We start from the raw sequence: 24,064 nt of genomic DNA, 5'->3' as shown, positions 1-24,064 counted from the left end.
TTGATTTTATGGAGGAAAGAAGAAACACTCTCAAAAGATAATGAGACGGAATAGATATAGGTCTCACATGCAACTACCAGACTCATAATTGAATTGAATGAAATAAAACTCAGAAGTCCAATCTTGGTATAGAATGAATCTGAATGCCTGATATTTCAAGCAGGTAGATAAGCCTTGATCTCACTCAAATAGCACTATTATCAAATAAAGCAATTCTTTCCCAAACGTATATTCGCACTTTCATCTTCGCGCTGACACTCATAGGACTTAGCCGCGCTGCAACACACACACACAAACACAAGCACACTCACGACCAACAGACAGAAACACACACACACACACAAACACAAACACAAACATACTCACGACTTACAGACAGACAAACAAACACACTCACGATAGACAGACAGACAGACACACACACACACACACACGACAGACACATAACACACACACACACACACACACACGAATATAAATCTGACCAAAGAACTCATGTGTATAGTGACAGCTAGCTAGAATTAACCCGCTCCCTTTGGGCCCTCATTGACTTGCTATACACAATCCACCAGTTCCCGCACACAATGGGTTAAATTCCACTGTTCATCTGACAGGTACTTATCCTGATGTCAAACACAGTATACAGCACTTAAAGCGGGAGTCACAATTCAAAGCGTACTAACAGAGCATTTACCAGTTGGTCTTGGAACGACACGGTAAATTTCCTAAAAACAGACATTGAAGGACAAAGTTTGAAGGACATGTTATTTTTTTAAGAATTAAGCTGATAGAGCAATAAATGGAAAATGTAGTAATGACCTTACAATGTCACGTTTTAGCTGGAGAATTTTCTGCTTCCCTCAACCATTTCCTTTGCTTCTCCTACTCTCTCATCCTCCCTCCCCCCCCCCCCCCCAAAAAAAGAAGTATAAACATAGTATTACCCGTTTTAGGTCCATGCAGCTTTAGAACTGAAAATTCGGGGTCCTTGAGGGAATGAGGAAATCATTGACATGAGTAAGAAAATGAGAGGGAAAACGAAAAGGGAATCAGTGATCCTGAACAAATCTAATGAGCATTTTCTCACACCCATAAGATTCCCGACCTGCATACGCCAGTGCACAGCAACGTTGAGTTGAGTAGCAAAAACAACAAAAATGGTCCCCCATTTACTTTAACCCTGGCAACCAAGCCACGAACTCTCCTTCCTCCTGCTGGACGAGGAAAATAGAAAACTTAGGGGGTTTGTTTGTGTGTATGTGTGTACCATTATGTGTGTTATTTTTGTCTGAAGGTGCTCAGTTACGTTATCATTTGCGGAAGTAACTGCGATTTCATTATTGGTGCGATTTTTCTTTCCAGATATTCAATTACTAGCAGCCACCGAAGATGGGGCGATACACTCAGACGGAATAACCTTGTAACGGACAAGAGAGCACATTTCCGTCATGAAAAACGTTTTATTCTATATATACAAAAAAAATGTTTCACTTCCAAATACCCTTGTAAAGACACGGACACGTAAATTACATTGCCTTTTCCACTCTTACGAAAATTTTCGTTCAAACATCACCCGAGAGTAGTAATTTGATAGAACTTCTTTTAATCGCGTTTACAAATAAACTTTTTAAAGGGGTGATGTGGAAGCAAAGTGATGAACTAAGTGAAGAATAGTTACTACTACCTTTCTCACGTTTGATTTACTTTTCAGGTTCGTATTTTCGTATTCTTTGTTGTTGTTTTTTCTTCATTGTTACGTTGAAGCCCCTTGACTACCTCTCGTTGTCGTTCACGGGGCTGTGATGAAGTTCGTGACGTCACTCCAGTCCATAGGTGATATCTGGCATCTCTGCTATTGTTGTTCATCAAATAACGCTCCGGCGACGCCAGAGAACCAGTGTTCTATACAACTTGCAAAGGGGGAAATAGACGTAGGAGCAAAAATCTTTGACACTATTATTTCCACTATCAAATCTTTGACAGGTTATTGAAATCTGATTTGTTCAAGTAATGCTAGGTTCATCCGCGCCTATAAAGTACATAGACTTTCTCTCTGTGCGCATGCGCGCGCATAATTTTCTGATATTGAATCCCCGTCCTAAACCTATACTTGTTACAATGTCAGAACTATTGTGAATAATATACAAATGTACTTTTCGCAAAAGTGGGCAAGTATTTCGTGGATTTAAAGAAAAGAATCTAAGACACTCATGGAACCTGAAATATTCAAAAATATAAAAAAGGAGAAATGTGCGTTGAAGAGACTCAGGGAAAGAGAAATGAATGAACTAAGTAGCAGCTGAGGACTATTTACTACACAGAACACAACAATTTATGCTTTGAATCTAATCTAATGGTTTATGGGGGAAAAAAGCCACATCACCAGGACATGAATGACACGTGATGTTTGTTGGGCGTGGATGACCCCCATGAGTCATGGAACGGTCATGTCAAGCGTCCCCTTCTCGGCGAAATTAGATGGACAGCTGAAAAATTAAATTACGTTCCAGTCATCTGCAAATGACGAGTTTTTTTTTTCCCGCCATATGAACATGGCGTAACAGTGCCAACGAATGTAGTTCAACGACATGATTAAAAACAATCAAATGATATTGCAATGCAATTCAATGTACATAAATACTGTATATATATATATATATATATATATATATATATATATATATTCATAAATATATACATATATATGAATTATATATATATATATATATATACATATATATATTTATATATATATATATATATATATATATATATATATATATATATATATATTTATTTATTTATTTATTTATATTGTAAAGTATCTATAGGTAATGCCCTTAAGGATCCATTTATCTACTTCTTTCATTTTTTAATCATCATCTTGCTTTAGAGCTATTAGATGACAAATCGCTTTCTTTTTGTCCGTGATACAGAGAAGAAACGGGAAATGTAACATTTGGCGCAGTATGATTGTGTCGCCATTATCTCTGCACGCGCTACGGAATTTCTCACACGAAACAAACCGGAAAGCGAAGAGCTGGAAATGGCGTATTTTGTGTCGTCCCCGTAGTACCCTTCAAGGCATCATACCCTCCAATGGCATGGTTGCTTGAAATATTGAATAATGAGGCCATTTCTCTGGCGATTGAACAAACATACGCGTGTTATTCTATCCTAATATCACACGCTCACACTCAACTCGGTCTATAACCATTCGCCGAGCATGCTGCTGCAGTATTCATACGAAACCATTATCTTGACAATATCTATCGCATTTATCGAGTGTCTTTTCTTCGTCTCTCAGCTAATTCGGTATTTCCTGAGCAATTATTAGAACACATAACTTCTTCTTTGCTTTAACTCTTCCATCATTCTTACATACAATTAATGTTAAGAGCGTGTGATGTGGGTTTTTGTGACGAACTTACTGTACCAAGGCATAGCCATGACATAGGCATAAAATCTATGTAGATACACTTCCAATAATGTGTATATATATATACATATATATATATATATATATATATATATATATATATATATATATATATATATGTCCTAAATGTTAAAAGGGTAATTAGGATAGGGTAGATGGTAAAGGGTAGATGGTAAAATGAACTCAAAGATAACTTATGTGAGAAGCTTTCTTGTTGGTTTGAGCTTGTTTTTCTACATATTTTGCCACTAAAAGAGATCTTTTGGTATGGATAGCACATTTTCTCTGGAAGTCCTTACACTGTTTAATAAATAAACAAAGCAACGAATAAATGCATTAAGTAAAAATGCACGTTTGTGTGTTTATATGTATGTACACATGAGTGTATGTGTGTGTATGTATGCATGCTGCGTGTATGTAAATAAGTATGTGCATTTATCATTCTTCGTTTTCAAAATGATTGGTTCTCATACAAGTATAATACGAGCTTTTTAAGAGTATCCGTCATCACCGTTTTTGGCATTTCCACTTACTCAAGCACTGAAATAATGGCTAAAATCGGTTGTAGGCCCTACATGGTTTCCTTTTTATTCACTAACACCACATAGAACGATGCCTACACACAATGTTAAAAGCATTAGGAACAGGTATTAGAGTAACAGCACCCCCGAAGCGTAGGCAGACAACAACACATATAGAAGGGGGCACACCGCTAGTTTTACAAGTTAATTTGACGGGGATATGAAAGTCATTACTTGTTCGTTTTCCGCGAAGACGTTCCCAAACTCTGGAGGTATAGAGAGACTGGAATAGAAAGAGGGGGAGGGGAGGGTGAGGAGGAGGGGAGAGGAGGGGGAGGGGCATTCGTACGTGAAATATTCACAGATTCTGCACAGTGATCCGTCAATCCGTTTCCATTAATGACCCCGTAATGGTCCTATAGATGCCACCCCCATCCCCCTCCAGGAGATTTTTAATCTTGTGCATGTATACATCTTGAATGAAAGAGAAGGCGAATCGCGAAGGGGAAAGGGGAATGATTCATATGATTTTTGGTATAATTTGACCGTCGCTTTATTCTGCTCGCTCTACCCCCCTTTTCCCCAGCCCCTTTCATCATCCACTTTCTTCATACACCAACAGCAATTGATTTACATGTGTGAATAGGAATAACGGATGGAAGACCAACTGTACGAGAATCATTCGGCCAAATCAAAGCGGCATATTTGTACCTGTCACATCGTTAATAATTCAGAATCCTGAACGAACAAGACGCGCTGCGCTGGTGACAACGTTTGCTGGCTTTTTTTTTTTTCTTTCTTTCTTTCTTTTTTAAATATGGCCCGCCGGGTCCTCCCCGTAACATCATCAACATCGACCCCCGACGGCTGGACGACTACAGAAGCACATGCAGACAGACAAAAACAGACAGACAGACAGACACATACACACACATTTATATACATAGAAATACAAGACATGACAAAGTCAATTTTATCAGAAGAGATAGCAAGAAAGAAGAATAGGGAGAGAATTGGAAGCAGAAGGAAACAAAATGTGGTGAATTTGAACTTTTAATAAAGAGAAGAAAACTTTATTGTACTTTGTAATTGATGCTCTTTTCCTTGCTCTTACATTGCTGATTGCTGATCAGCTGGTAACATAATATCATCCTATGCTGCTGGAAGATGTCCACTTTAAAGCACTATTTACCTATTGATTGTAGAGGACAGAAAAAACTGTACAAGTTTAAGTTGTACAGCTTATATATGTTTATATTACATCATATAACATGGACAAAGATGGATGAATACGCACATACACTCACACTTATAAAACGTACATACATACAACGCGTGTACACATGATTTATCACATTTATTATCATTATTTTCTTTTTTTTTAAGAAAAGAGGAGAATATGCACTGATATCAAGGTCTTGTTCTAAGACTATTTCATCTGTGCGAGGACGACGTTGACTCAGTGCCGTTGACCTCGGCTAGCTTGGGTTCATGGTTGTCACAGAGTTAGGCAGAAACGTGCGCCACTATAATGTTCGCGCGCAGGAGGCACTGATCAGAGTTAGACAATTTTGTACAAAGGCGGCAAACTCGTTAGCCCGGTCATAGGTGGCCATTATACAGGTCTGTTAAGGTTATTTCACATCAATGACTGGCAATATTGGCCCTTAGCTACCAGGAATTATTGCATTCACGCAACGCGAAAAGTGTCCTTCGTGCTACGACCTTTGTAGTGGGACGTTGTACCTCAAAAATATTCGAGTATTACTGCGCACCGCACAGTCCTAATATCTTTCCAAGTCTCGACAATTATAGTGAAAAGCAAGTCTGACGGGAACGCGAAACCGAAGTGCAAAAAGAAGAATATCAAAGCCGTATCCAAATTTGAAATTATAATAGAATAAAATGACACCACAAGAACTGTTCAAAACATAGACACATACAAAAAGACAAGCTACATTTTTTTTAAACGAAATAAACTTAAATGATTGGAGAATATTCATAGCTTTCTTTCTCATTCTCTCTCGTTCACGAAACATGTCTTTAATTTGATATGTATTCATCCTATGTTAGAGTCATTATGACACACGCTGTGGTTTAAAGGAGTAATATCTTTCGTTTGGCCTGGACTATAATTTCATGAAAATAAATCAAAAGGGAACTGAATATCCTCTTGAGGTATGGGAAAAGCTTTGGTTGTATAGTCACAATGACAATGATTACAAACACATACTGTATATCAAACCATTACATTCTTGTAAATGCTACAAATTTAGCTGCGCCTTCTCAGGCAGAAGATACTGGTTCATCCTGTTATTCGTAATTTGATTATGAATGGGTGGGGGGGGGGGAACCATCAAAAAACTGCAACTAACACAAACATGCTAGTTTAAAAATTACTTGCTAGTCAATGTTTCAGGGGTCACATAATCATAGAAAAGGAAAATCTAGACAGGAAAGGAAGACTTGAGACCCACAAACATTTGTCATTTTCGCAGATCGACATAGACTAACCTTTATTGGTAGAAGCAGTGCCTTTGATTGTATCAAGTTGATAAAATGGCGCCCCGTATAAGCTGTGGATCATCATCATCATCATCAACCTGAACAAACAGAGTAGGCATACAGGCCATTTTTACCAATGGTATTTGAGAATCATAGAAAACGAAATGAAGTTTGTCTTTTACGTCAATAAACAAATAAATATGACCAAAAAAAATACGAAACACAAATGGGGGAATTTGGCTGAAGGAAAAAAATGGAGATACAAAACATAGTGTGCGGAAAAGCTGTAATAAATGCTTTTTAACCCATATAGCGTGTTTGTTGCTTGTCAGACTTCAACTGGTGTTGCCAATTTGGAGAAGTGCTTATTTGCTGGTGAGGATTTAAAGATTTACATGCTTGACACTTCGCGTTACAGCGAGACTTGAGAAAAATAAAAATTCTTAGACAATGTCTGGCTTTTCGACACGCCTGTATAAAAATGTCGAGGCAAGAGAAATTATACATATTAGAGAATAAGTATAAATAAAGAATTCTTCTTAATACCATCAGCAAAAGGCGTCCCTTAGCAAATGGCAATGGACAACGCTTGCATCGGGCTACACAATCCCAGTGCTCTTTTCACTGAGCGATGTTCAATGCTTAATTGCACACGTTCTCTTCAGCGTATTGCATCAGTGGCACGAGCTTAATTTGTGAACAGAGTCCTCAAGGTAATGAGACAAAAAAAAGAAAGAACATAAATCAGATGAACAAGGACGGTCGAAAGCACTTTAAGATCTTGCACTTTGCAGTGCGTATACCATCAAATATATGGTCTTTTGCGGAAAGATTGTTTTCTTGTGTAAATTAAATCGTAATTGAATTGCGCTCTGCATTGCCGTGAAAGCGTCTGAGGAGGAGAGTGTTTGGTGAAGTGCAGTGTAGCAGAGTGACGTGAGCTGCGTAGCAGACGCACTCCGTATTAATATCGAACTACAATAGCCAATAGAATGTGAGTTGCCGGTGGGAGAGGGTGCAGAATGATGTTTAAAAAAAGTGTAGAAAGCACACGGAATGAGAAGTGAACAAAACTAAATCCGACAGGGGTGTGATAATTATAAATTATGAATGATATTGCCGTTTCAATACACAGGTATAATCATATCGCGAGTCTCCGCCTCAGCCATCACACCTTGTCATGGCTGATAATAATGTGTTTGTCTCGGAAAGGTCTATGCTTTTTGATGGGTTGTTTGTTTGTTCCTTTTTTCTTTTATCTTGTGAGGAGGGTGTATGGTCACTGAGAGGAGGGGAAACTTAAATTTTAAGTTTTCCTTTAGACAATTAGTTAGAAGGATGGGGACGCATGTCATAGAGCTAGAAAGAACTACGGCAACTATTATGTCCAATCCCCGATCACTACGGCCTAAAATGCACAGCAATAAAGCGGATTATAATGACCTCCCTTAGACAGATACACGCCGAAACAAACCATAGACACAGACAGGAGTGTAGAATTCACAAATATACGACATATTCACAGCATAGCCATGCAGACGAGGTAACACAGTGTGCCCGTTTCAACACACACAAATAAAGATTATACAGACAAAGAACTATATGATTGTATTCGAAATGACTAGTTTAATTACTAACGAATTCATCCTATGTGGTTTGGTTACGTAATCGTACACTTAATAATGAGAGACAATTATTAGAAAATATATTCGTCGTAAATACAAATATATACAAGTATATGATTAGACCTACAAAACATACACATGTATATTGTGCTTACATATGTATATCAATTGTATGGTTGTGCATGTATGTGTGTGCATACGATATAAACGCAAGTGGAAGACCCAAATGAAAAGTCAAGTATGGCAGCAAACAGCAGGTGAACAAATCTGAGCCGGAGCCGACATCAGCAAACGCTGAAGCCCGTCTGCATACATGACCCGGCCGAGGTTCAGCGACGAACAGCGTTTACTGTCAAGCCCCTTGACTCGCACTTCACAATCTAACGTTAATCATTAAGCCACTTGAGGCTTGATCACTGGTCGACCAAAGGTCTGTGAGGAAGAGATAGAGAGAAAGAGGAAAGAGGAAAGAGAGAGGGAGGGCGAGGGAGAAGAAGAAATGAGAGCGGAAGGCAGGGAATAACAGACAGACATGATGAGCAGACTCCCCGCACTGACTATAATATCCCAACTGATAGTGAACCAACTTTGAGGACATGGCACGACAAATCATTGCGACCGCGACGCGCGAGAACACGGCATGAAATAATAACAGCATCGAGTAAATGAACATCACTGTCGAGGAAAGGAATTCGAGAGATTCTAGTGAATATTTCAGGCAGAGAGGGAATGTTGCGCGATAAATAATTTGCGCTCGGTAAACGAAGACGGCTTGGTAACGATAGACGAATGCCCATCTCGGAGGGATGAGCGGGGCGCGTAAGCCCTTTAATTCAACAAAACAGCGCAGACAGCATCGGTCAGGGCGCGAGAGAAGCCGGAGCTCGACTTCTCACATGAAACATGGTTACAACGCATGTCACATCACATTTACCTCCATCAGCAGCAGCTGCGGGAGGAAGTGTGCTCGGCTAGGACTCTTGCTCCTGCATTGAGGCAGAGTCTGCTGCGAGAGAAAGAGGGTATGTCTCTCTTGGGGAAGATGCTCTCAGTGACGCTCCCAGTGACTGCAACTTACTGTCAATAAACGGAGCCGACGATAACAGCATTGATGCATTGATGGGTTTTTGGTGGACAGTGGGTTAAACGGTAAGGGAGACACTGTTCAGGGGGGGGGGGGGGGTGTTGTAGGGAGACGTGTACACTGCAATTTTCACACTGTAGCAAATGGATGGCAAATCAGAGTTTTGCGGTGTTTACAAGCAGACCCAGCGGTGCAGTCGAATGCATTTCTCCAGCACTTGCTCACAGTGAGGGCGGACCGACAAGAGAGGCTTCTGTCTCGTACGGGGGGAACCGAGGCCGCTCGGCGGATCGGTGATGAGCTTACCGCTGCCGAGCTGTGGACGCGACTGGGGTGGCACAGTTCGAAGATCAAGTGTGTGATGTACCATATACTTGTCAAGCGCCATATGCACGGAGAAATCCGCGAGATTTTTTTCAGAGATATATATATGTCAGGACTGTCAAACGTCTCAAGTGCACTGACAAAGTCACATCGGCTCAGATGGTAGGCAAAAAGGAGCGAAAGGAGGATATTGGGAAGAAAAGAAAAGTGTCATCTCCATTTTGTTTTCCACCCTGTCTTCTTACATCTGTTATTGTCAACAGGCGAATGCCCTTCGTCTTATACAGCGTCTCCAGTTTTCATAATGTCTACAGATACATTGCATATACATGTATATACGTTTATATATTTCTATCTATATGATATACATATGTTTATATATACATATAAAGAGAGGAAGACATACATATATACAGATAGATGGATGGGTAGATAGATAGATAGATAAATAAATAAATGAATAAAGAAAGAAATAGATAGTTGGTTAGATAGATAGATAGATAGATGAATAGACAGACGGATAGATAGATGTATACAATTCATGTATTCTTTTCATTAGCATTTCTTCGGTAATGATAAAGAGACTGCTCAAAAGATATACCACCATACTGTTTTGACTCGCGCGGAATGTCTTTTCTCGCGACAGGGGTCTTGATGAAGCACGCCAAAGTGTGTGTGCATACAAGGAATAATCCCGGTAAACATGTCCCCGAGTCTCTGACCTTTGCGTATTATACCGAATGGAAACTGGCCAACATAAGTATTTCAGCAAACATGCAGTATATTGTGGTAGACGGACGATAACACTGCAGCAGAGGGCAATATGCTCGTCTTGATTACCTAAGCAGACCAAAAATCGATCATATTCGACTAGACTCACAACTATGTCAGACTAATATTCATCGCACGAATCACGTTATCTGGGCCCATTTTTTTTTTTTTTGACGCACGGCGTAACAAGGCACAAGCTAATAAGGGTCACCATTCTGCTACAAAGACACAATACTGACGGAGTAAGACTTGTGAATCTACTGCGTGTGTGTGTTCCTATGTTAATTTCCTCTTTTGTGACTGGTGGCGTTTTATTTCAAAGAAACAAACGACGCAAAGCAAAACTACATAATAATATCTCCTCCCTGCGAGACGAGCGTGCTTCTGACTATGTAGGGGTCATTCCCTTCTCTCTCAAATTTGTGCAGCACCTGGGCTATAGTTTCGAGCTAGGGAGAGTAGTAAAACTCCGAAAATACACGAAAATTAATATCGTCCCGTCGTCAGTTCGTGCCATGAAGGGTGTCAGGCATGACATTCATTCCTTAGCACCTGACATCCATACATGAAACAAGACCAGCCAACGATTCTCCCCCATATTTCCTCCATCCGCGTTGTCTCCTGCGAAAATTCCCATGGCAAGAATACCTGCCCTACATCCAGATCTATATATGCAAAAATCCCTCAGTTCGGTGGAGGTGTAATGTGGGAAGTTTTTTTTTTTTCACGTTTGGATGTGGCCGATTTTTCTGAAACACATCAGAAAGATTGAAGCTTAACATGTATATTTCCTTGGCAAGAAAAAAAAAGGCTTGGCAAAAAAAAAAAAACAGAACAAGAAAGGACAATATGTTACGGTGGAAGGATGAAAACGCGAATCGAGAGAAAGAAGTGAGGAAAGTTCTGAGAAGGAAAGAAAAAGGGGGAGAGAAAAGGAGGAGGAGGAGAAAGAGGAAAACGGAGAACAATCGGCTGGACTGGGCAAGGGGTGAGGTGACTGCATCCTGGCATTGGAAGCACGTATGCTATGTGCGCGGAAAAGTTTTCCATTCCCATGGCATCTTGACACGACTTGAACCATGACACGGCGAGGGGGGTCCGCGCTAATGAAAGATTGAGCAAGATGCGAGGAGAATATGAATAAGATTTCAGCCAAAATAATACCCCAACATCAATAATGAATCATCATATAGGAAAGGGAAGAAAAAAATGGCATCTCTTCACGTCAAGTGGTGTCTCGATACTCTTTCTTTTCTTGATGTCTTTAGTACTCTTTTCCTCACTGTTCGTCTCCCCGTCTATCTCCCTCTCTCGCTCTCTCGCAATCTTTTTCCTTCCTTCTTTCACTTTCCCAAAGGCAAAATATTTCACCCTCTTTTTTTTTTGCTGTATAAAAAAAAATTCACGTCTCAAATTGATGGCGACGATGATGATGGTGATGATGACGATCGGAAATCTCAGTGGAAGTTTGAGTGAAATATCAAACGCGCACAACTACAGCCGACGTCCTCCCACACTCTCTCATTTATAGAGGCACTTTCTTTCATACGCGGGGAAAATTTCCATTCCTAAGCGAGCATGTGGCTTAAGTTTCAATCCAAAGATAGCTGGTACTCAGTCGATGAACAAAAGCCTAATCTATGTACATCACACTTATGAATACACTAAGTCATCGCGCTTTAGACGTACATGTATCGTCTTTTGAAACACATTCATACCGGATTCTTATGAGAAAGGTTGTTTGGGAATTCTGAGTCAATCCCTAACTAATTGCAATGCATTTAAATCGAGACAATGTAAGATAGTAGGGAATGCAATCACAGCCTCAAAACATACGTCATGCATAGCATTGTAATTTCAAGTACTTATCTGTCCAGCACGTATAAATTGACAAATATTTGAAAAGCAGGAGAAAAGTACCAAAGAAAATATCAAATCAGCAAACGCTTCATCTACAATATATTACTGTCCATTTACATTATATTACATGCGAAAATCGTCACTGTTATTTACAAAGATCAACAAACTTAACAATCATCACCTGTCAATTCATTCCATTAGTAAATTAGTACACTAGGGTTTTGTATCAATATGTGAAAGCTTTTAGATTATTTTTTTTCAAGACATTGTTCTATCGTATATTTTGTTTTTGGTTACGCCATATTACAAATGCAATAAAGACAAATAATACTGATGTCTGCTCATACTATTATTGAAGAGGGGCATCGCATAACAGCATCGCGTTAAGTGCTCAGGTCTTTGATCATGTTTTGTTTTTATCATTCACAACACAGAGAAGTCCCGTTGTTATAAATGACAAAATGTTTGCTTCAGCGATCGTTCGAACGAGATAAAGCGTTCAAATTTCACGTCCAATACATCATTGTCCCTGATTGTCTAAAAGAGCAACATGCAACTACAATGCATCTGTTTTGCTATATCTCTGTTGCCAAACAATACTGATTGAGGTACCAGTATTTACTCGGCAATATCATATTTACATATATATATATATATATATATATATCATGAGATGTAACACGATTGAAGGAAAAAACACACTATAAATTGCTTACTACGTCTTGTCAAAAAAATGGATAGATACAGTATTGTACTTCGGGTAAAGCCTTGGAGTTTTTATATTTCATTTAAACTCTCATGTAAATCTGCAATGGCGTACTTCATGACCATGTCGAGAAACATCCCAGTAGTCGGGTGAATTCCGGTTTTACGGTTAAGAACAGATCACCACATCCAAATTCCGTTTACACGCCATCACAACTATACACGACAATGAATTACATTATAGCTTACAGCCTGTGTTACAAAAATTTACTGAAAACGACTGAAAATTTGACAATAAAGTGTAGTTTTCACAGGATGGTCAATATATATCCCTGACCATGAAGACTTAATATAAGAAACAGAGAAAGTAAAACAGATTACCTACCTTGTCAGAGATTTGATTCAAGTAGGTACTTTGTATCCTAGTGTTTGTAATGTCGCAGTAATCGACCTGATGTAAACATACAGGTGTAATACAAACATGCGCACAAAGTAATAGTTTTGTGTCATATATTCGGATCTAGCCAAATGGCAAATCTCCCCAATTTCAGAATCAGTTTTGCCTTTTGTGGAGAAATGTGAGGTCGAAAGTGAGGTTCTTCAGGTATATCACTGCAAATGCCAGCCTAAAATACTCGGCTAAAATCACAGCAAATCTGATGGCTCTTTGCATTTCGCCCAGTCGTGAATTTGAGTTTCTGATCAGTGGTTAACTTCAGGGGCTAAATCTTTATGTCAGCTTTTCTTTTGTAGAAACAATAATGCTACATTCTTTCGCTGTTTTGTTTTGTTTCGTTCGTTTTGGTCTAATGCGAGACACGGCGTATATGAACATGATGGTTTTGGACGAGAATAGAAGCGCAGAAATATAAACCCTACCAGGAAATTACGCATCATAAAACAAATCTCTTGTCGGCTTCTTGTGGCGTTTCCGGCCACTCTACTTCGCTGTAAATGTATATTCTAACGATTGATCTTCACGGGGGAAAAAGCGGGGGAAGATAGAGTCTGTTGCCAATGTTTTGCCTGTGAAGGTAGTTTTACTTCCGTGTGAAAGTTGGGTTCATTTGTTTTTTCGAAATGAATTAACTCGTTGCACAGGAGAAACAAAACAGCGACAATAACTACAGCACTGCCTTTTTTTTCTACTTATCTTTTTTGTTTTGAACCCAGAGAAATTGGAATTCACATATGTGATGTGAACATATTTACTTCGGTATAAATTATTTTGAAAATACCCCCTCCTTAAAATAAAATGGCAACGTCAGTACATATTTCTCTTCAATAAAACCAGATAACAAACTCGACGTTCATAGTAATTCTCGTGTTTCTTGTGGGGCTTCCTGGGCAAATTCAGTCTAGCTGCGATATAATTCCGGTTTACCTCTTTGTGGTCATCTGTTTTACCATCAACTCGCCAGGGAATGCGTGAGAACTGCACGGTTTACAATTTCCATCATCATGTTATAATAACAAAACCCTCATCGTTGCCGGAAAAAGGCAGAAGTACCGTTCATGCGGGTTTCATACCACTTTCCGTCTTCTAGCATTCATCATTCGTTTACACCCACTGCATGTTTGGACATCCACAAGAGCGCGTAATCTTCCTGCTTTTAATAGACCATACTACGGAATAGAAGAAAAGTAAAATCTTTGAAATGAACATGGCACATGTCTTTGTTTTCTTGGTGTATTGATGGCTGCCTATCTGTAGAAGCAAGCATCATCGACATGTAGTTGTCCACACCGCGTTACCCAATACTACGCCTGATATGAGTGATCTTCAACACGCTGCCACGAAAGCACGCTCGCCCATTGCGCAGCGAACAAAATACTCAAGATTCAACACACGATTAACATTGGCCTGTTCGCTCTATAATTCGGCCGAAGCAACCCGTAAATTCTACAGACATGGAGAACTATTTTACCTAATATCTCTTGCTCCTAATGGGCGCCAATAAAACATTTTAATTTTGCCGCCATACTGGTAGATGCGGCTGTGTGTTGTCTGTATTTGGGTAAGCAAGTGTCCTGCGAGATACGCACCCTCGCGAAATCGCGGAGCTTCCGCCGTTCGCGCCCGGGCTGAGAGCGGCGGGACAATCAGTCTAAAAGACCATCACACCGCGCTCTCATAGAGGGCACATCTTTGACAACATTTTTCAGTTACTTAACACAATTTACAGAACTTTACCGCCCAACATCTCTCTTTTATACACATAAGGAATCTCCATTTGCTAAGAAGCTTTCCTTTCCTTTAGCGGGGGGGGGGGGGGGGGGGGGAGGTGGAAGGATATAGCACCGACGTTTTTGAAAAGAGACTGAATTGAATGAATGAATTTAATGACATCCCGTAATAAAAGGATGCATGGCGAAATTTCAAGTTTTGTTTGCCTCTGTTTATATATAGGTCGTTACCCTGCAGTTTTTCAAACCTGAAAGCTATATCATTGGCCTTCCCTTTTGTGTCAATTTCCCTGCCACAAATCCACACATAGTTACATTGTATTCAGAGTGAATTGACCAACATTCTCCCAAATAACACTGGTCGAACAGTGCATCGACTAATGGTTAACCTATACTGAAATTCGCGCTGTGTTCAGAGAGTTCCTACGCGAATTGTTATTACTGTATAGTTTTTCCCCCAAGTACAACAAGTCAGTGCCATCTTATGTTACATCGCTTGTGTAGTTGGAAGTACACAGAATGTTTCATGTTTTTTTTCTCCCTCCAACATACTTTAGTATGTACGCTGGGAGATCTTGAGAGTTAGAGGAAACGTGCACGTCTTGCCGGAAAACACTTCCGGAAAGCCCTGGCACCAAAAAACTGTTTTCTTCACATCTGTTTTAGAGCTAGACTTGGGTTTGAAAAAGAAAGAAAAAAATCACATATTTTCCTCCTGTACAGCTATCAATATTAGAAAGCTCTCGTTGTCGTGTCTCAGTTTACCGGACAAGTATGTTTTATGATAGTGCTGTCCAAATAGACAATTGTAAAAACATTGCAGATGGGCATATAACAACACAAAAACAACAGAAAGGCAGCAAGCACCACGCAGATGTTTGACAAAGTGAATCAATACCCCTTACAAAGAATGCTGTGCTTGCACAAAACATATCGACTACAATACACGAAGAAGAAGAAATATATAAAATATATATAGCAGGATTGGATTAAAATGCCTTAACCAGAGATTGGTGAATGTGACGTGAATGCTAAGAAAGTGATGAAGCTCCCACACTGGTGCATACAATTCGAAAGAAACGGTTAAATGCAGACGGTGGTTTGAGTGCATAAGGGCGTACTGAGCAAGTGTTTGTAGTATCTGGGACTGGGACTGGAAGCTGAAGTGGTAGACACCCCGCCTACCAGCCCAGCCGGGAAGGGCAGACAGAGGCCAAAAGGTGGCTCACCTTCAATCCTTGTGGCTTGAACTTGACACCGAAGCAGTGGTTGAGGAGTGGTGGAAAACAAAAAAGCGCCAAGTAAGTCACAATCTCAAATCCGTTACGAGAGGGGCGGAGAGAGAGCTACGGCAGTCATAGACAGCCAGCGCTGTTCAAGAAGAGGAAAAAAGACAAAAAACCATCGGACGCTGGCGGTACAGTTGGCGGGCTGCGCACCCGATCAAACCGTATCGCCGACTCGGTCTTGGCAATGCAGAGATAGCAGCAAGGGAGAGTGTGTGGTGGGGTTTTTTTTTAGTCTCCAGTGCGTATCCGGATGTCGTGCAGTTACAGCTCGGAAGAGTAAGGAGAGATGTCGCAAACACTTGTTGATCAGCAAGAAGGAGAAGGGGCAAGCATTGTCAAGACCCGGCAAAGCAACGGCGATCCGTCGGCTGGGCGATCTACCGCGAGCTTGGCACGAGTCCGTCAGGAAGCCAGTTTAATGAACTTGAACCAGAGCCCGGCTGACGCTCCATGCACACGTTACGTAGTGGCAGAGTGCACCGTGTGGCTACGCGTGTATACCACTGGATTTGACCCTTGACACAACGCACATTAATATCCGCGACAAGCTTACATATCGCTATCTCCTCTTCGCCATGGAACCCTGACCCACGGGCCCTATTGGTTTCCAGGGGCCGCGTCACAGGGGTCCTGTCATATCAAGATGGCGGTCCAAGAATCAGTGCCCGTTCCCCAAGCCCTCGATTTCCAGGGATTTTCTCGGAGCCGAAATTCGACTTCTTCGGGGCGGGAGTTTACACGAGTCAAGTTTGAAGAAGTAAGTTCGACTCGCTCGCCCAATCCCGACGCTCCTTGATTTGCGATTGTGACCGGGCCATGGCATTTTGCGCGCATCGCGGTGTGAAAAAAAGGAGGTGGGGGTGATACGAAGGCATCGACACTCGGCGGAACTGAGGCTACGAAATGATGAGCGAGGATCGTGGAGAAATCACCGTGTGCTGGCATTGCGCCATCTTCTGGCCTAAAGTAAATATTGTCAACATTCACTCGACCGTCGTGGCGTTTGGCTTGTCTGCTCGGCCAAAGAAAATAAAACGTTTTCATTTACAGCTTCCGTCTCTTGCGCGCAGGTTTCGTGGGTACCAAGGATTGTCAGTGTAGCAACACATCAGAAGGATGTCCCCCTGTCGCTCTCGTGGTAGTCAATCTAAGTAACAACAGAAAAACGATTATTTTTTTTCTTTGTCTCTACTAACAGGTTGCATTCCTATATAGAGAGAATTTCCCCCACACCGCAATCCCCATTCAAAAGTACCTCTGCTCGTGCAATGATATTGTATGTATCAGATAATTGGTACAGTTTAGCTAATTCCAAATTGTACAGACATTCACAAGAATTAACCCCTCAGTCACATGAAACCCGGAAATTCATCGTAATTAGATGGTCTCATAGGTAATGAGTTTTATTCTTACACTTGCTGTTATTTACATCACATAATCGTCATCAGGTGATTCAGAAATGAAAGTGAAGGGGCGTTAATAAACTTTAAAGGTAGGGGTGGATTAGGCGATGGAAATTGCAAATTTGTTAATAAAAACATTATCATATCAAACGCAGTGACAAGAACAACAAACAAAAACAATTTGATATAACACGAAACGATGCCATGGTAACAAGCAGAATGACAATTTTGTGAAAATTCGTTGGATTATATAAAGTGGCTTTCCTGTTGTGACATCTCAAGCACATTGAAAAGAACATGACTTATTCACATAACTTGTAGATTAGAATAAAGGGGTCAATATAATATATCTGGTCTTTAAAGGGGAGGAGAGAGTGAATAAACTGACTTTAAGTGGTGCAGAAAATTTGAAGATGTTTCACTTATTGCATTACCATAAAACTGAAAAGAGAGAGGGCCACTATAGTCTACTTCACCTTCATACTAAACGTTCATCATTCCTTAGTTTTATTAACCCTTTGAACGCAGTTTTATTAGAAGCAAATCCAGTCTTTCATGAGAGAACAGTTACCTTCCGAATAGCCATTGTGTTTTCCCGACTATACTCGGCAGCACAATGTCATGTTGGGAACGGTACATCAGTCGAAACAGTGCAGAAAGACTCTATTCATGATAAGGATAATCCGAACCTCACTATTCTAATTTTCTTTTGTTCTTTTGTTCAAATATGAAATGTCTTTTTCATTTTTTTGTTTTCGTTATCGGAAACAGATTGCAGGATATATCTAATCGAAGGAATATTGCCTTATTTTGGAAGCCACTGGTTGACTAACGATGCATGAGCGTTGAATAGCAAGAGACAGGGGATTGAAGGTAGAAAGTAGATGATAACACGTCATGTGTCTTCTCTGTGTGAATGCTATCACCTTTGATTCAGCTTCAAGTCTCGGCTTATGCATCGCAGTGTCAGTCTGTAACACACATCCCAGCTCTGTTACATATCTATCTTTCAGGGAAGGGTATATAATCTTGAATCAATTCCCCATTTTATTTTATGTAACGTGTTAGGACTTGATGTCAGCTATATGCTGAACTATTTGCAACATGTGACGTGAGTACTCATAACGTTGTTGCCTTATTCACGCACGAGTTTAGAAAGGACATGGATACTATCAGGATTATGGGGTGATACTTTATTGATATTTTCATATAATCATCTGTGTGCTTGTGACAGGAAGACGAATTGTAAGGTAAAATATGAGAATATAAGGCGGAATGATATGGGAATGATAAGATAAACGAATGATCTTAACGGCGGTTCGGATTGATGACTGCGGTCACCGATGGCAGGTGCTTTTCATAGCCGGCACTGTGCGAGCAAACTGCCTCCACCGTCCACAGACGCAGATGACACGTAACAGCGGAACGCTGCACTTCGGCGTTAAAATCATATTCTTGCCGACTGATTGTCACCGTTTTCTCTAAAAAATTATTTCGTTTTCAATCTCCGCCTTTCATATCAATACGATGAATATGGGATTTCCGTTCAAATACTTTAAAAGGTCTATATTATTGTGTGGACTGTTTCAAGTGTAAAGTCCCATAAGGCATTACGTCTAATACACAACAGGCTGAAATCTCAACATAATAATACCCCACAGTGAATCGATACTATATTGTGAGAAAACGGTTTGTTCTCTTCCCCACGCTGCAGTCAATGTATACAACATAATATAGCAGAGAGCTGTAGCTGCCAACTAGCCGGGTGAACATATTGCCAGACACCGTGAATTGTCAACAGTTTGTTTCCTTCCCCGAGACTGTCTTTCGGAATCATATTATCAAATTCCCACGAGTGCGGACGTTTCCGTTCTAAGCGGTTTTGCAAAGATGCTCACTTGTTTCGACCTAATATTACTAGCCATCACTGCTATCAAATGAAATAGATGATTAAAAAAAGATAAACAAATGACATGAGAGACGGAATTTCTGAGTTCCAAGGAAAATTGCCATTCCTTATTCTTCCTCTTAGCACTGTAAAGATAGTTGGTTGAAAGCATGGCACGATTGCAATTTTCAGAGGAAATAACTGAATGTAAGTGTATAACATGCATTTTTCAATTGAGTGAGTTCAAATTCAAATTAATGGTGTTCAACTCATCCATATACGAGATTTTTAAGTTTGATTACCTGACCAATGATCGAACAAATTGGCCAGTTAAAGCATATATGGGATAAATGTCGATGATGGCATTTCGTTGGACTTGTGCATCCAACGATACGGCAGCGCATCTAGCAATGATGTAGGTGCAAAATAATGTAGTTGGGGAGACATAGAAGGCACATAAATGACTAGAGATAATGACTGAAGTAATATCTTGCGGTCCACGAAATCAGCTTGAGTGAAATAAACAACAGATAGTAATCATGATTATAGGAAAATATTTCGTATTTCTAAAATTGTCAAAATATATAATACGTGTTGAAGGCGGTAAGTCAGCACTCTATTGATTTCAACATCAAACGTTTAATGGACAATAATGCCCCAATTCACAAACATCCGCATTTTCCCACCAAATTTCTCACCAACCGGTCATTTTACTGCCTGGACGATAATGTCAGGAAGGAACACTGGTGACTAAAATACAATTAAGGATATAAATTTCAGGTTACTGCTATCAGTCGGAAAGTCACAGTTAATGACCGATACTGGAAATAATGTTGATATCTTCATGATTCTTCACGAATATTATATCAATATCGATATGAGTGTGACTATATTCGATCTAATAATTCAACTGTAAATATGAACTCTATGGTATTGCTAAAAGATCAAGTACTTTTAATTTGAGAGATGACTGTAAATGCTATGCGATTATATCGGTGTCCTTTGTTAAGTTTTTGATGCAGACAGTCATATAAACAAAAGACTGGAAAAGAAATGTTACTTTGAAACAGTAAAACAGAAATGCTATCTCAAGTGCTTTCACTTTCCTTTCCATTTTAGTTCAAGCATTTGATGATAGTTACGGCCCATGTTGCATTCATATCATGACTTTAGCTAACAGTATACAAGAAAGATAGATCGCAACAATAGATTCGTCAAGTGAGATAAATCACAACAATAAATTCATTAAATTGATTTAGTATCAACTTGATGAATTACATATACCAGGGTCTTGTAGGTATTTTTGTTTGTATTGAATATTTACTTTAATAACGTAGAAAACTAATTAATTTCGTATATATAATCCCGTCGTCTCCATGATTCGCAAGATAAAATGTTTATTATAAATAGCTTATATTCCATTAATGCAAGCTATCGAACAATAAGTTATACACAGTGTCCAGATACAGGTGTTTGTCCATAGCAACATGTGTACAGACAATCATTCAGAACACTAACAAGCACTGCCGTATTCTTTTTCCATTTTGTGTGTTGTTCTGTCCAAATCATCCGAGACAACGTCTTCTTTTTTTTTAAGATGACGCAGTCGGGCAATTACATTTTTAGCTACCATACTGTACTCAGGAAGCGTACACAAATTTGCACGATCGAGTACGTCATCTTTTAAAAAAAAATCTATAATACATACCTAATATAATATTTCTTTTGTTTTGGATGAATCATTTTTAGTTCTACAAAACTTTTTTTCAGACACTTTCTGTTAGACTGGAATTCCGAAAATAGCGTATTCTTGTTCGTTTGACTGATTGAATGACTGGGTGGCAAGATTTTCCACTTGATTTATTCTCAAAACACGTTGACATTCTTCACGCTGCATGCAACTATTTTTCTCTCTATTTATCTTGATACGCAATACATATCTATACATATATATCTATATCATTCATGGATATCACATATTATGTAGAGTTAACATGTACAATGCTACAGATGTAACTAAGAGACGAAATCTTTTTGTCCTCAGCATCAATAGGTTGGTGTTTATTATACAACTGACAAAAGTATTATTGAAACAATCATGTAATGCTTGCTAGATTTATGATAGTCTGATGAGAGTATTTTCATGTTAACACATTGTCTTTATTGATTTCGAGTATACTAGGTCGTCGTCTCAGGTAATCACGTGTTACAAAGAATAGACTTGGGTTCTTCAATGGTTTAGCTAAAAGAATGTTCGAGCCGGTCCGCCACATGAGACGTGCCGAGGTGACAGAGGATGGGGAAGTGATGCGATACGGCCACCAACGAAGCCGCTCTCCCGCCATTTCCCCGCCTCGCCGTGCACATACACACACACACGCATTCACATCAAGCCCACGCCGCGCCGGCCGTCCGTGTGGGACGTGCACTGCGGATTTCTCCACAGGTCTATCGCAGTATAGTGAATGTAAGTATGAAAACATGTCTTCTCAGATCAGCATTGAGCATATGTCGAGAAGAAGGAACAACACATCGAAAGGTAACTGAAGAAGAAATAAGTACAAACAAAAAATTGATTATGGAGTGGGACATGAATTATGGCTTAAACACGGTGAAGAATAATACTATCACCAATAAAAGCAGTGACAGCAACTTGTGAGAACATCGCTTTGTCGAAAGGAAAATAACATTGATGCAAGGATCATCAATAATGACTCGTTACTATATACTTAATTTCTCTTATATACTCATGTGCTCTTTTTTCAAATTAATTCATGAAAGGATTTCCTTTGACCGAAGAGTTCAGAAGAATTGTAAAGGAAATCATTATGTTAAAAGATATAACATGCAGCCGTCTGTTGGTCATCTTATACCTGATTTCATTTGAAATAATCGAGAGCAAATTCAAACACGAAATTAGTTGCTTTGGGTTTAAATGCAATGTCCCAATTTCTTACATATGTCAGTGATAGTTTAAGAAATGGTGTAGACTGTCAAAGAAATTGTATTTAGTGGAAGTTAATTGACGCATTTTCGTGAACACGTATATTTCTTCTAAATTGTCTCTGTATCACTTTTCTCTTGCAAGGTCTCTTTGATTTCTACAATGGTGTAAGACGTAAGGGCTGTGCAATAAGAACAGAATTAATGTGCATGTCATACAAAGCATAATTACAGCGATGATTCTTTTTACTACTTATCCACACACCACGATGCAGCTAAAAGCCGTACACTGTTCAGCTAATCGTTATTAAAAAAGAGGGGGAAAATAACTGTTCATAACGTATAAAATGAAAAAAAAATCGCTAAAAAAGAGGAAAAAATAAATGTTCATAACATACAAAATGAAAACCAAAAATTGCATTTTCTTTGATTCCATACCTGAAACCCCCTTGCTACATTATCTTTCTCGTCTCATTGATTTTTTTTTTTTTACATTCTACTGCCAGAATTCGAAAGCCCACATTTTTAGAGTGATTATCAATATGGTTTACGTTATTTTTGTATTTAAATTATGTAGGATTTTTTTCCTGTATAATTATTATTTCAGAGGACTTAGTAAGCACATGTGAGATATTTAAAGCATTCGATACTAGAACTTATATTATCATTATTTTGATGAACACCTTTTTTTCTGGATCTGCATTGTCTTTATGCTCGAGAGTGAGTTTTGAATTCAATGTAACAATCCTTCTTGAAACACACTTTTAAGAATCGTTGCTCTCTATAATCATTCTTGAAATAATATAATGAACCAATGAAAGATATTTTCAAATTCCACATGGAGGATGATATCATCGATGGGAAAGTTTTCTCTTGATCTGTGATGTGGGTTTCTCATGAATGTTGATCTCTCTTTCCTAGAAATAAATGTATTCATTTATGCCCTATATTTCAGGGTGGTTGTTAATTTCAATGTAAAAATCTATCTTTAAATGAATTAGGAATTGTTGTTCTCTATAATTACTCGAGCAAAAACCTTAAAAGCACATGCAAGATTTTTTGTATATTAGTCCAATGATTATGATGGTAACGTTTTATCTCGGAGCAAGTTTCATTTAATTTCGTTTATTTCATTTCCAACAACAAAAATATATAACTACAGCATAGCATTAACGTATCAAAAATAAATGCCGCTCATTTCAAATAATACTAGAGTAAAGGAAATATTGTGTAAGGAAACGCAGTCATCTTTACTGTATCAAAGAAAGGTTGGTGGAAATGGAAATGGAAACGTCTCTGTGTGTGTATGTTGCTGCCAAAAGGCGCTAAATCCATCACTTTTCAATTGATTTAGCGCCTTTTGGAAGCAAGCTCTTCATATGTATATAATTAAACACACACACACATTTATATAAGTGATTGTTTATTTCAATGAAATAATCTTTATTTAACCATATAAGATGTCCTCTGCAGTTATTTTAGTGAATAAGGAGATAGGGAACCAAGTAAAATATTCCTGA

At 39.2% G+C, this 24,064-nt stretch overlaps 1 protein-coding gene across 2 annotated transcripts in view; it reads right to left on the bottom strand.

Moving 5' to 3' along the window:
* The window catches only part of LOC139744888 (nuclear receptor subfamily 2 group F member 1-B-like), a 148,179-nt gene extending 131,658 nt beyond the window's left edge, over positions 1–16,521 (bottom strand). The window contains exons 1-2 of one of the 2 annotated variants that reach the window (XM_071655298.1): positions 16,251–16,521; positions 6,475–6,563 (exon numbers count right to left, since the gene is read on the bottom strand). In XM_071655298.1, the coding sequence (XP_071511399.1) occupies positions 6,475–6,559 (85 nt within the window). In that variant the 5' untranslated portion in view covers positions 6,560–6,563; positions 16,251–16,521. The remainder of the gene's footprint in view (positions 1–6,474; positions 6,564–16,250) is intronic. The other variant, XM_071655299.1, reaches the window with a different exon arrangement.
* Positions 16,522–24,064: the final 7,543 nt, after the last annotated feature.

Source organism: Diadema antillarum, unplaced genomic scaffold (assembly GCF_040938485.1).
Source record: "Diadema antillarum isolate AM-2024a unplaced genomic scaffold, OU_Dant_1.0 seq00001216_RagTag, whole genome shotgun sequence".
Classification (NCBI taxonomy): domain Eukaryota; kingdom Metazoa; phylum Echinodermata; class Echinoidea; order Diadematoida; family Diadematidae; genus Diadema; species Diadema antillarum.
Note: the sequence above shows the minus strand (reverse complement) of the source record. Positions and strands in the feature narration are given on the sequence as shown.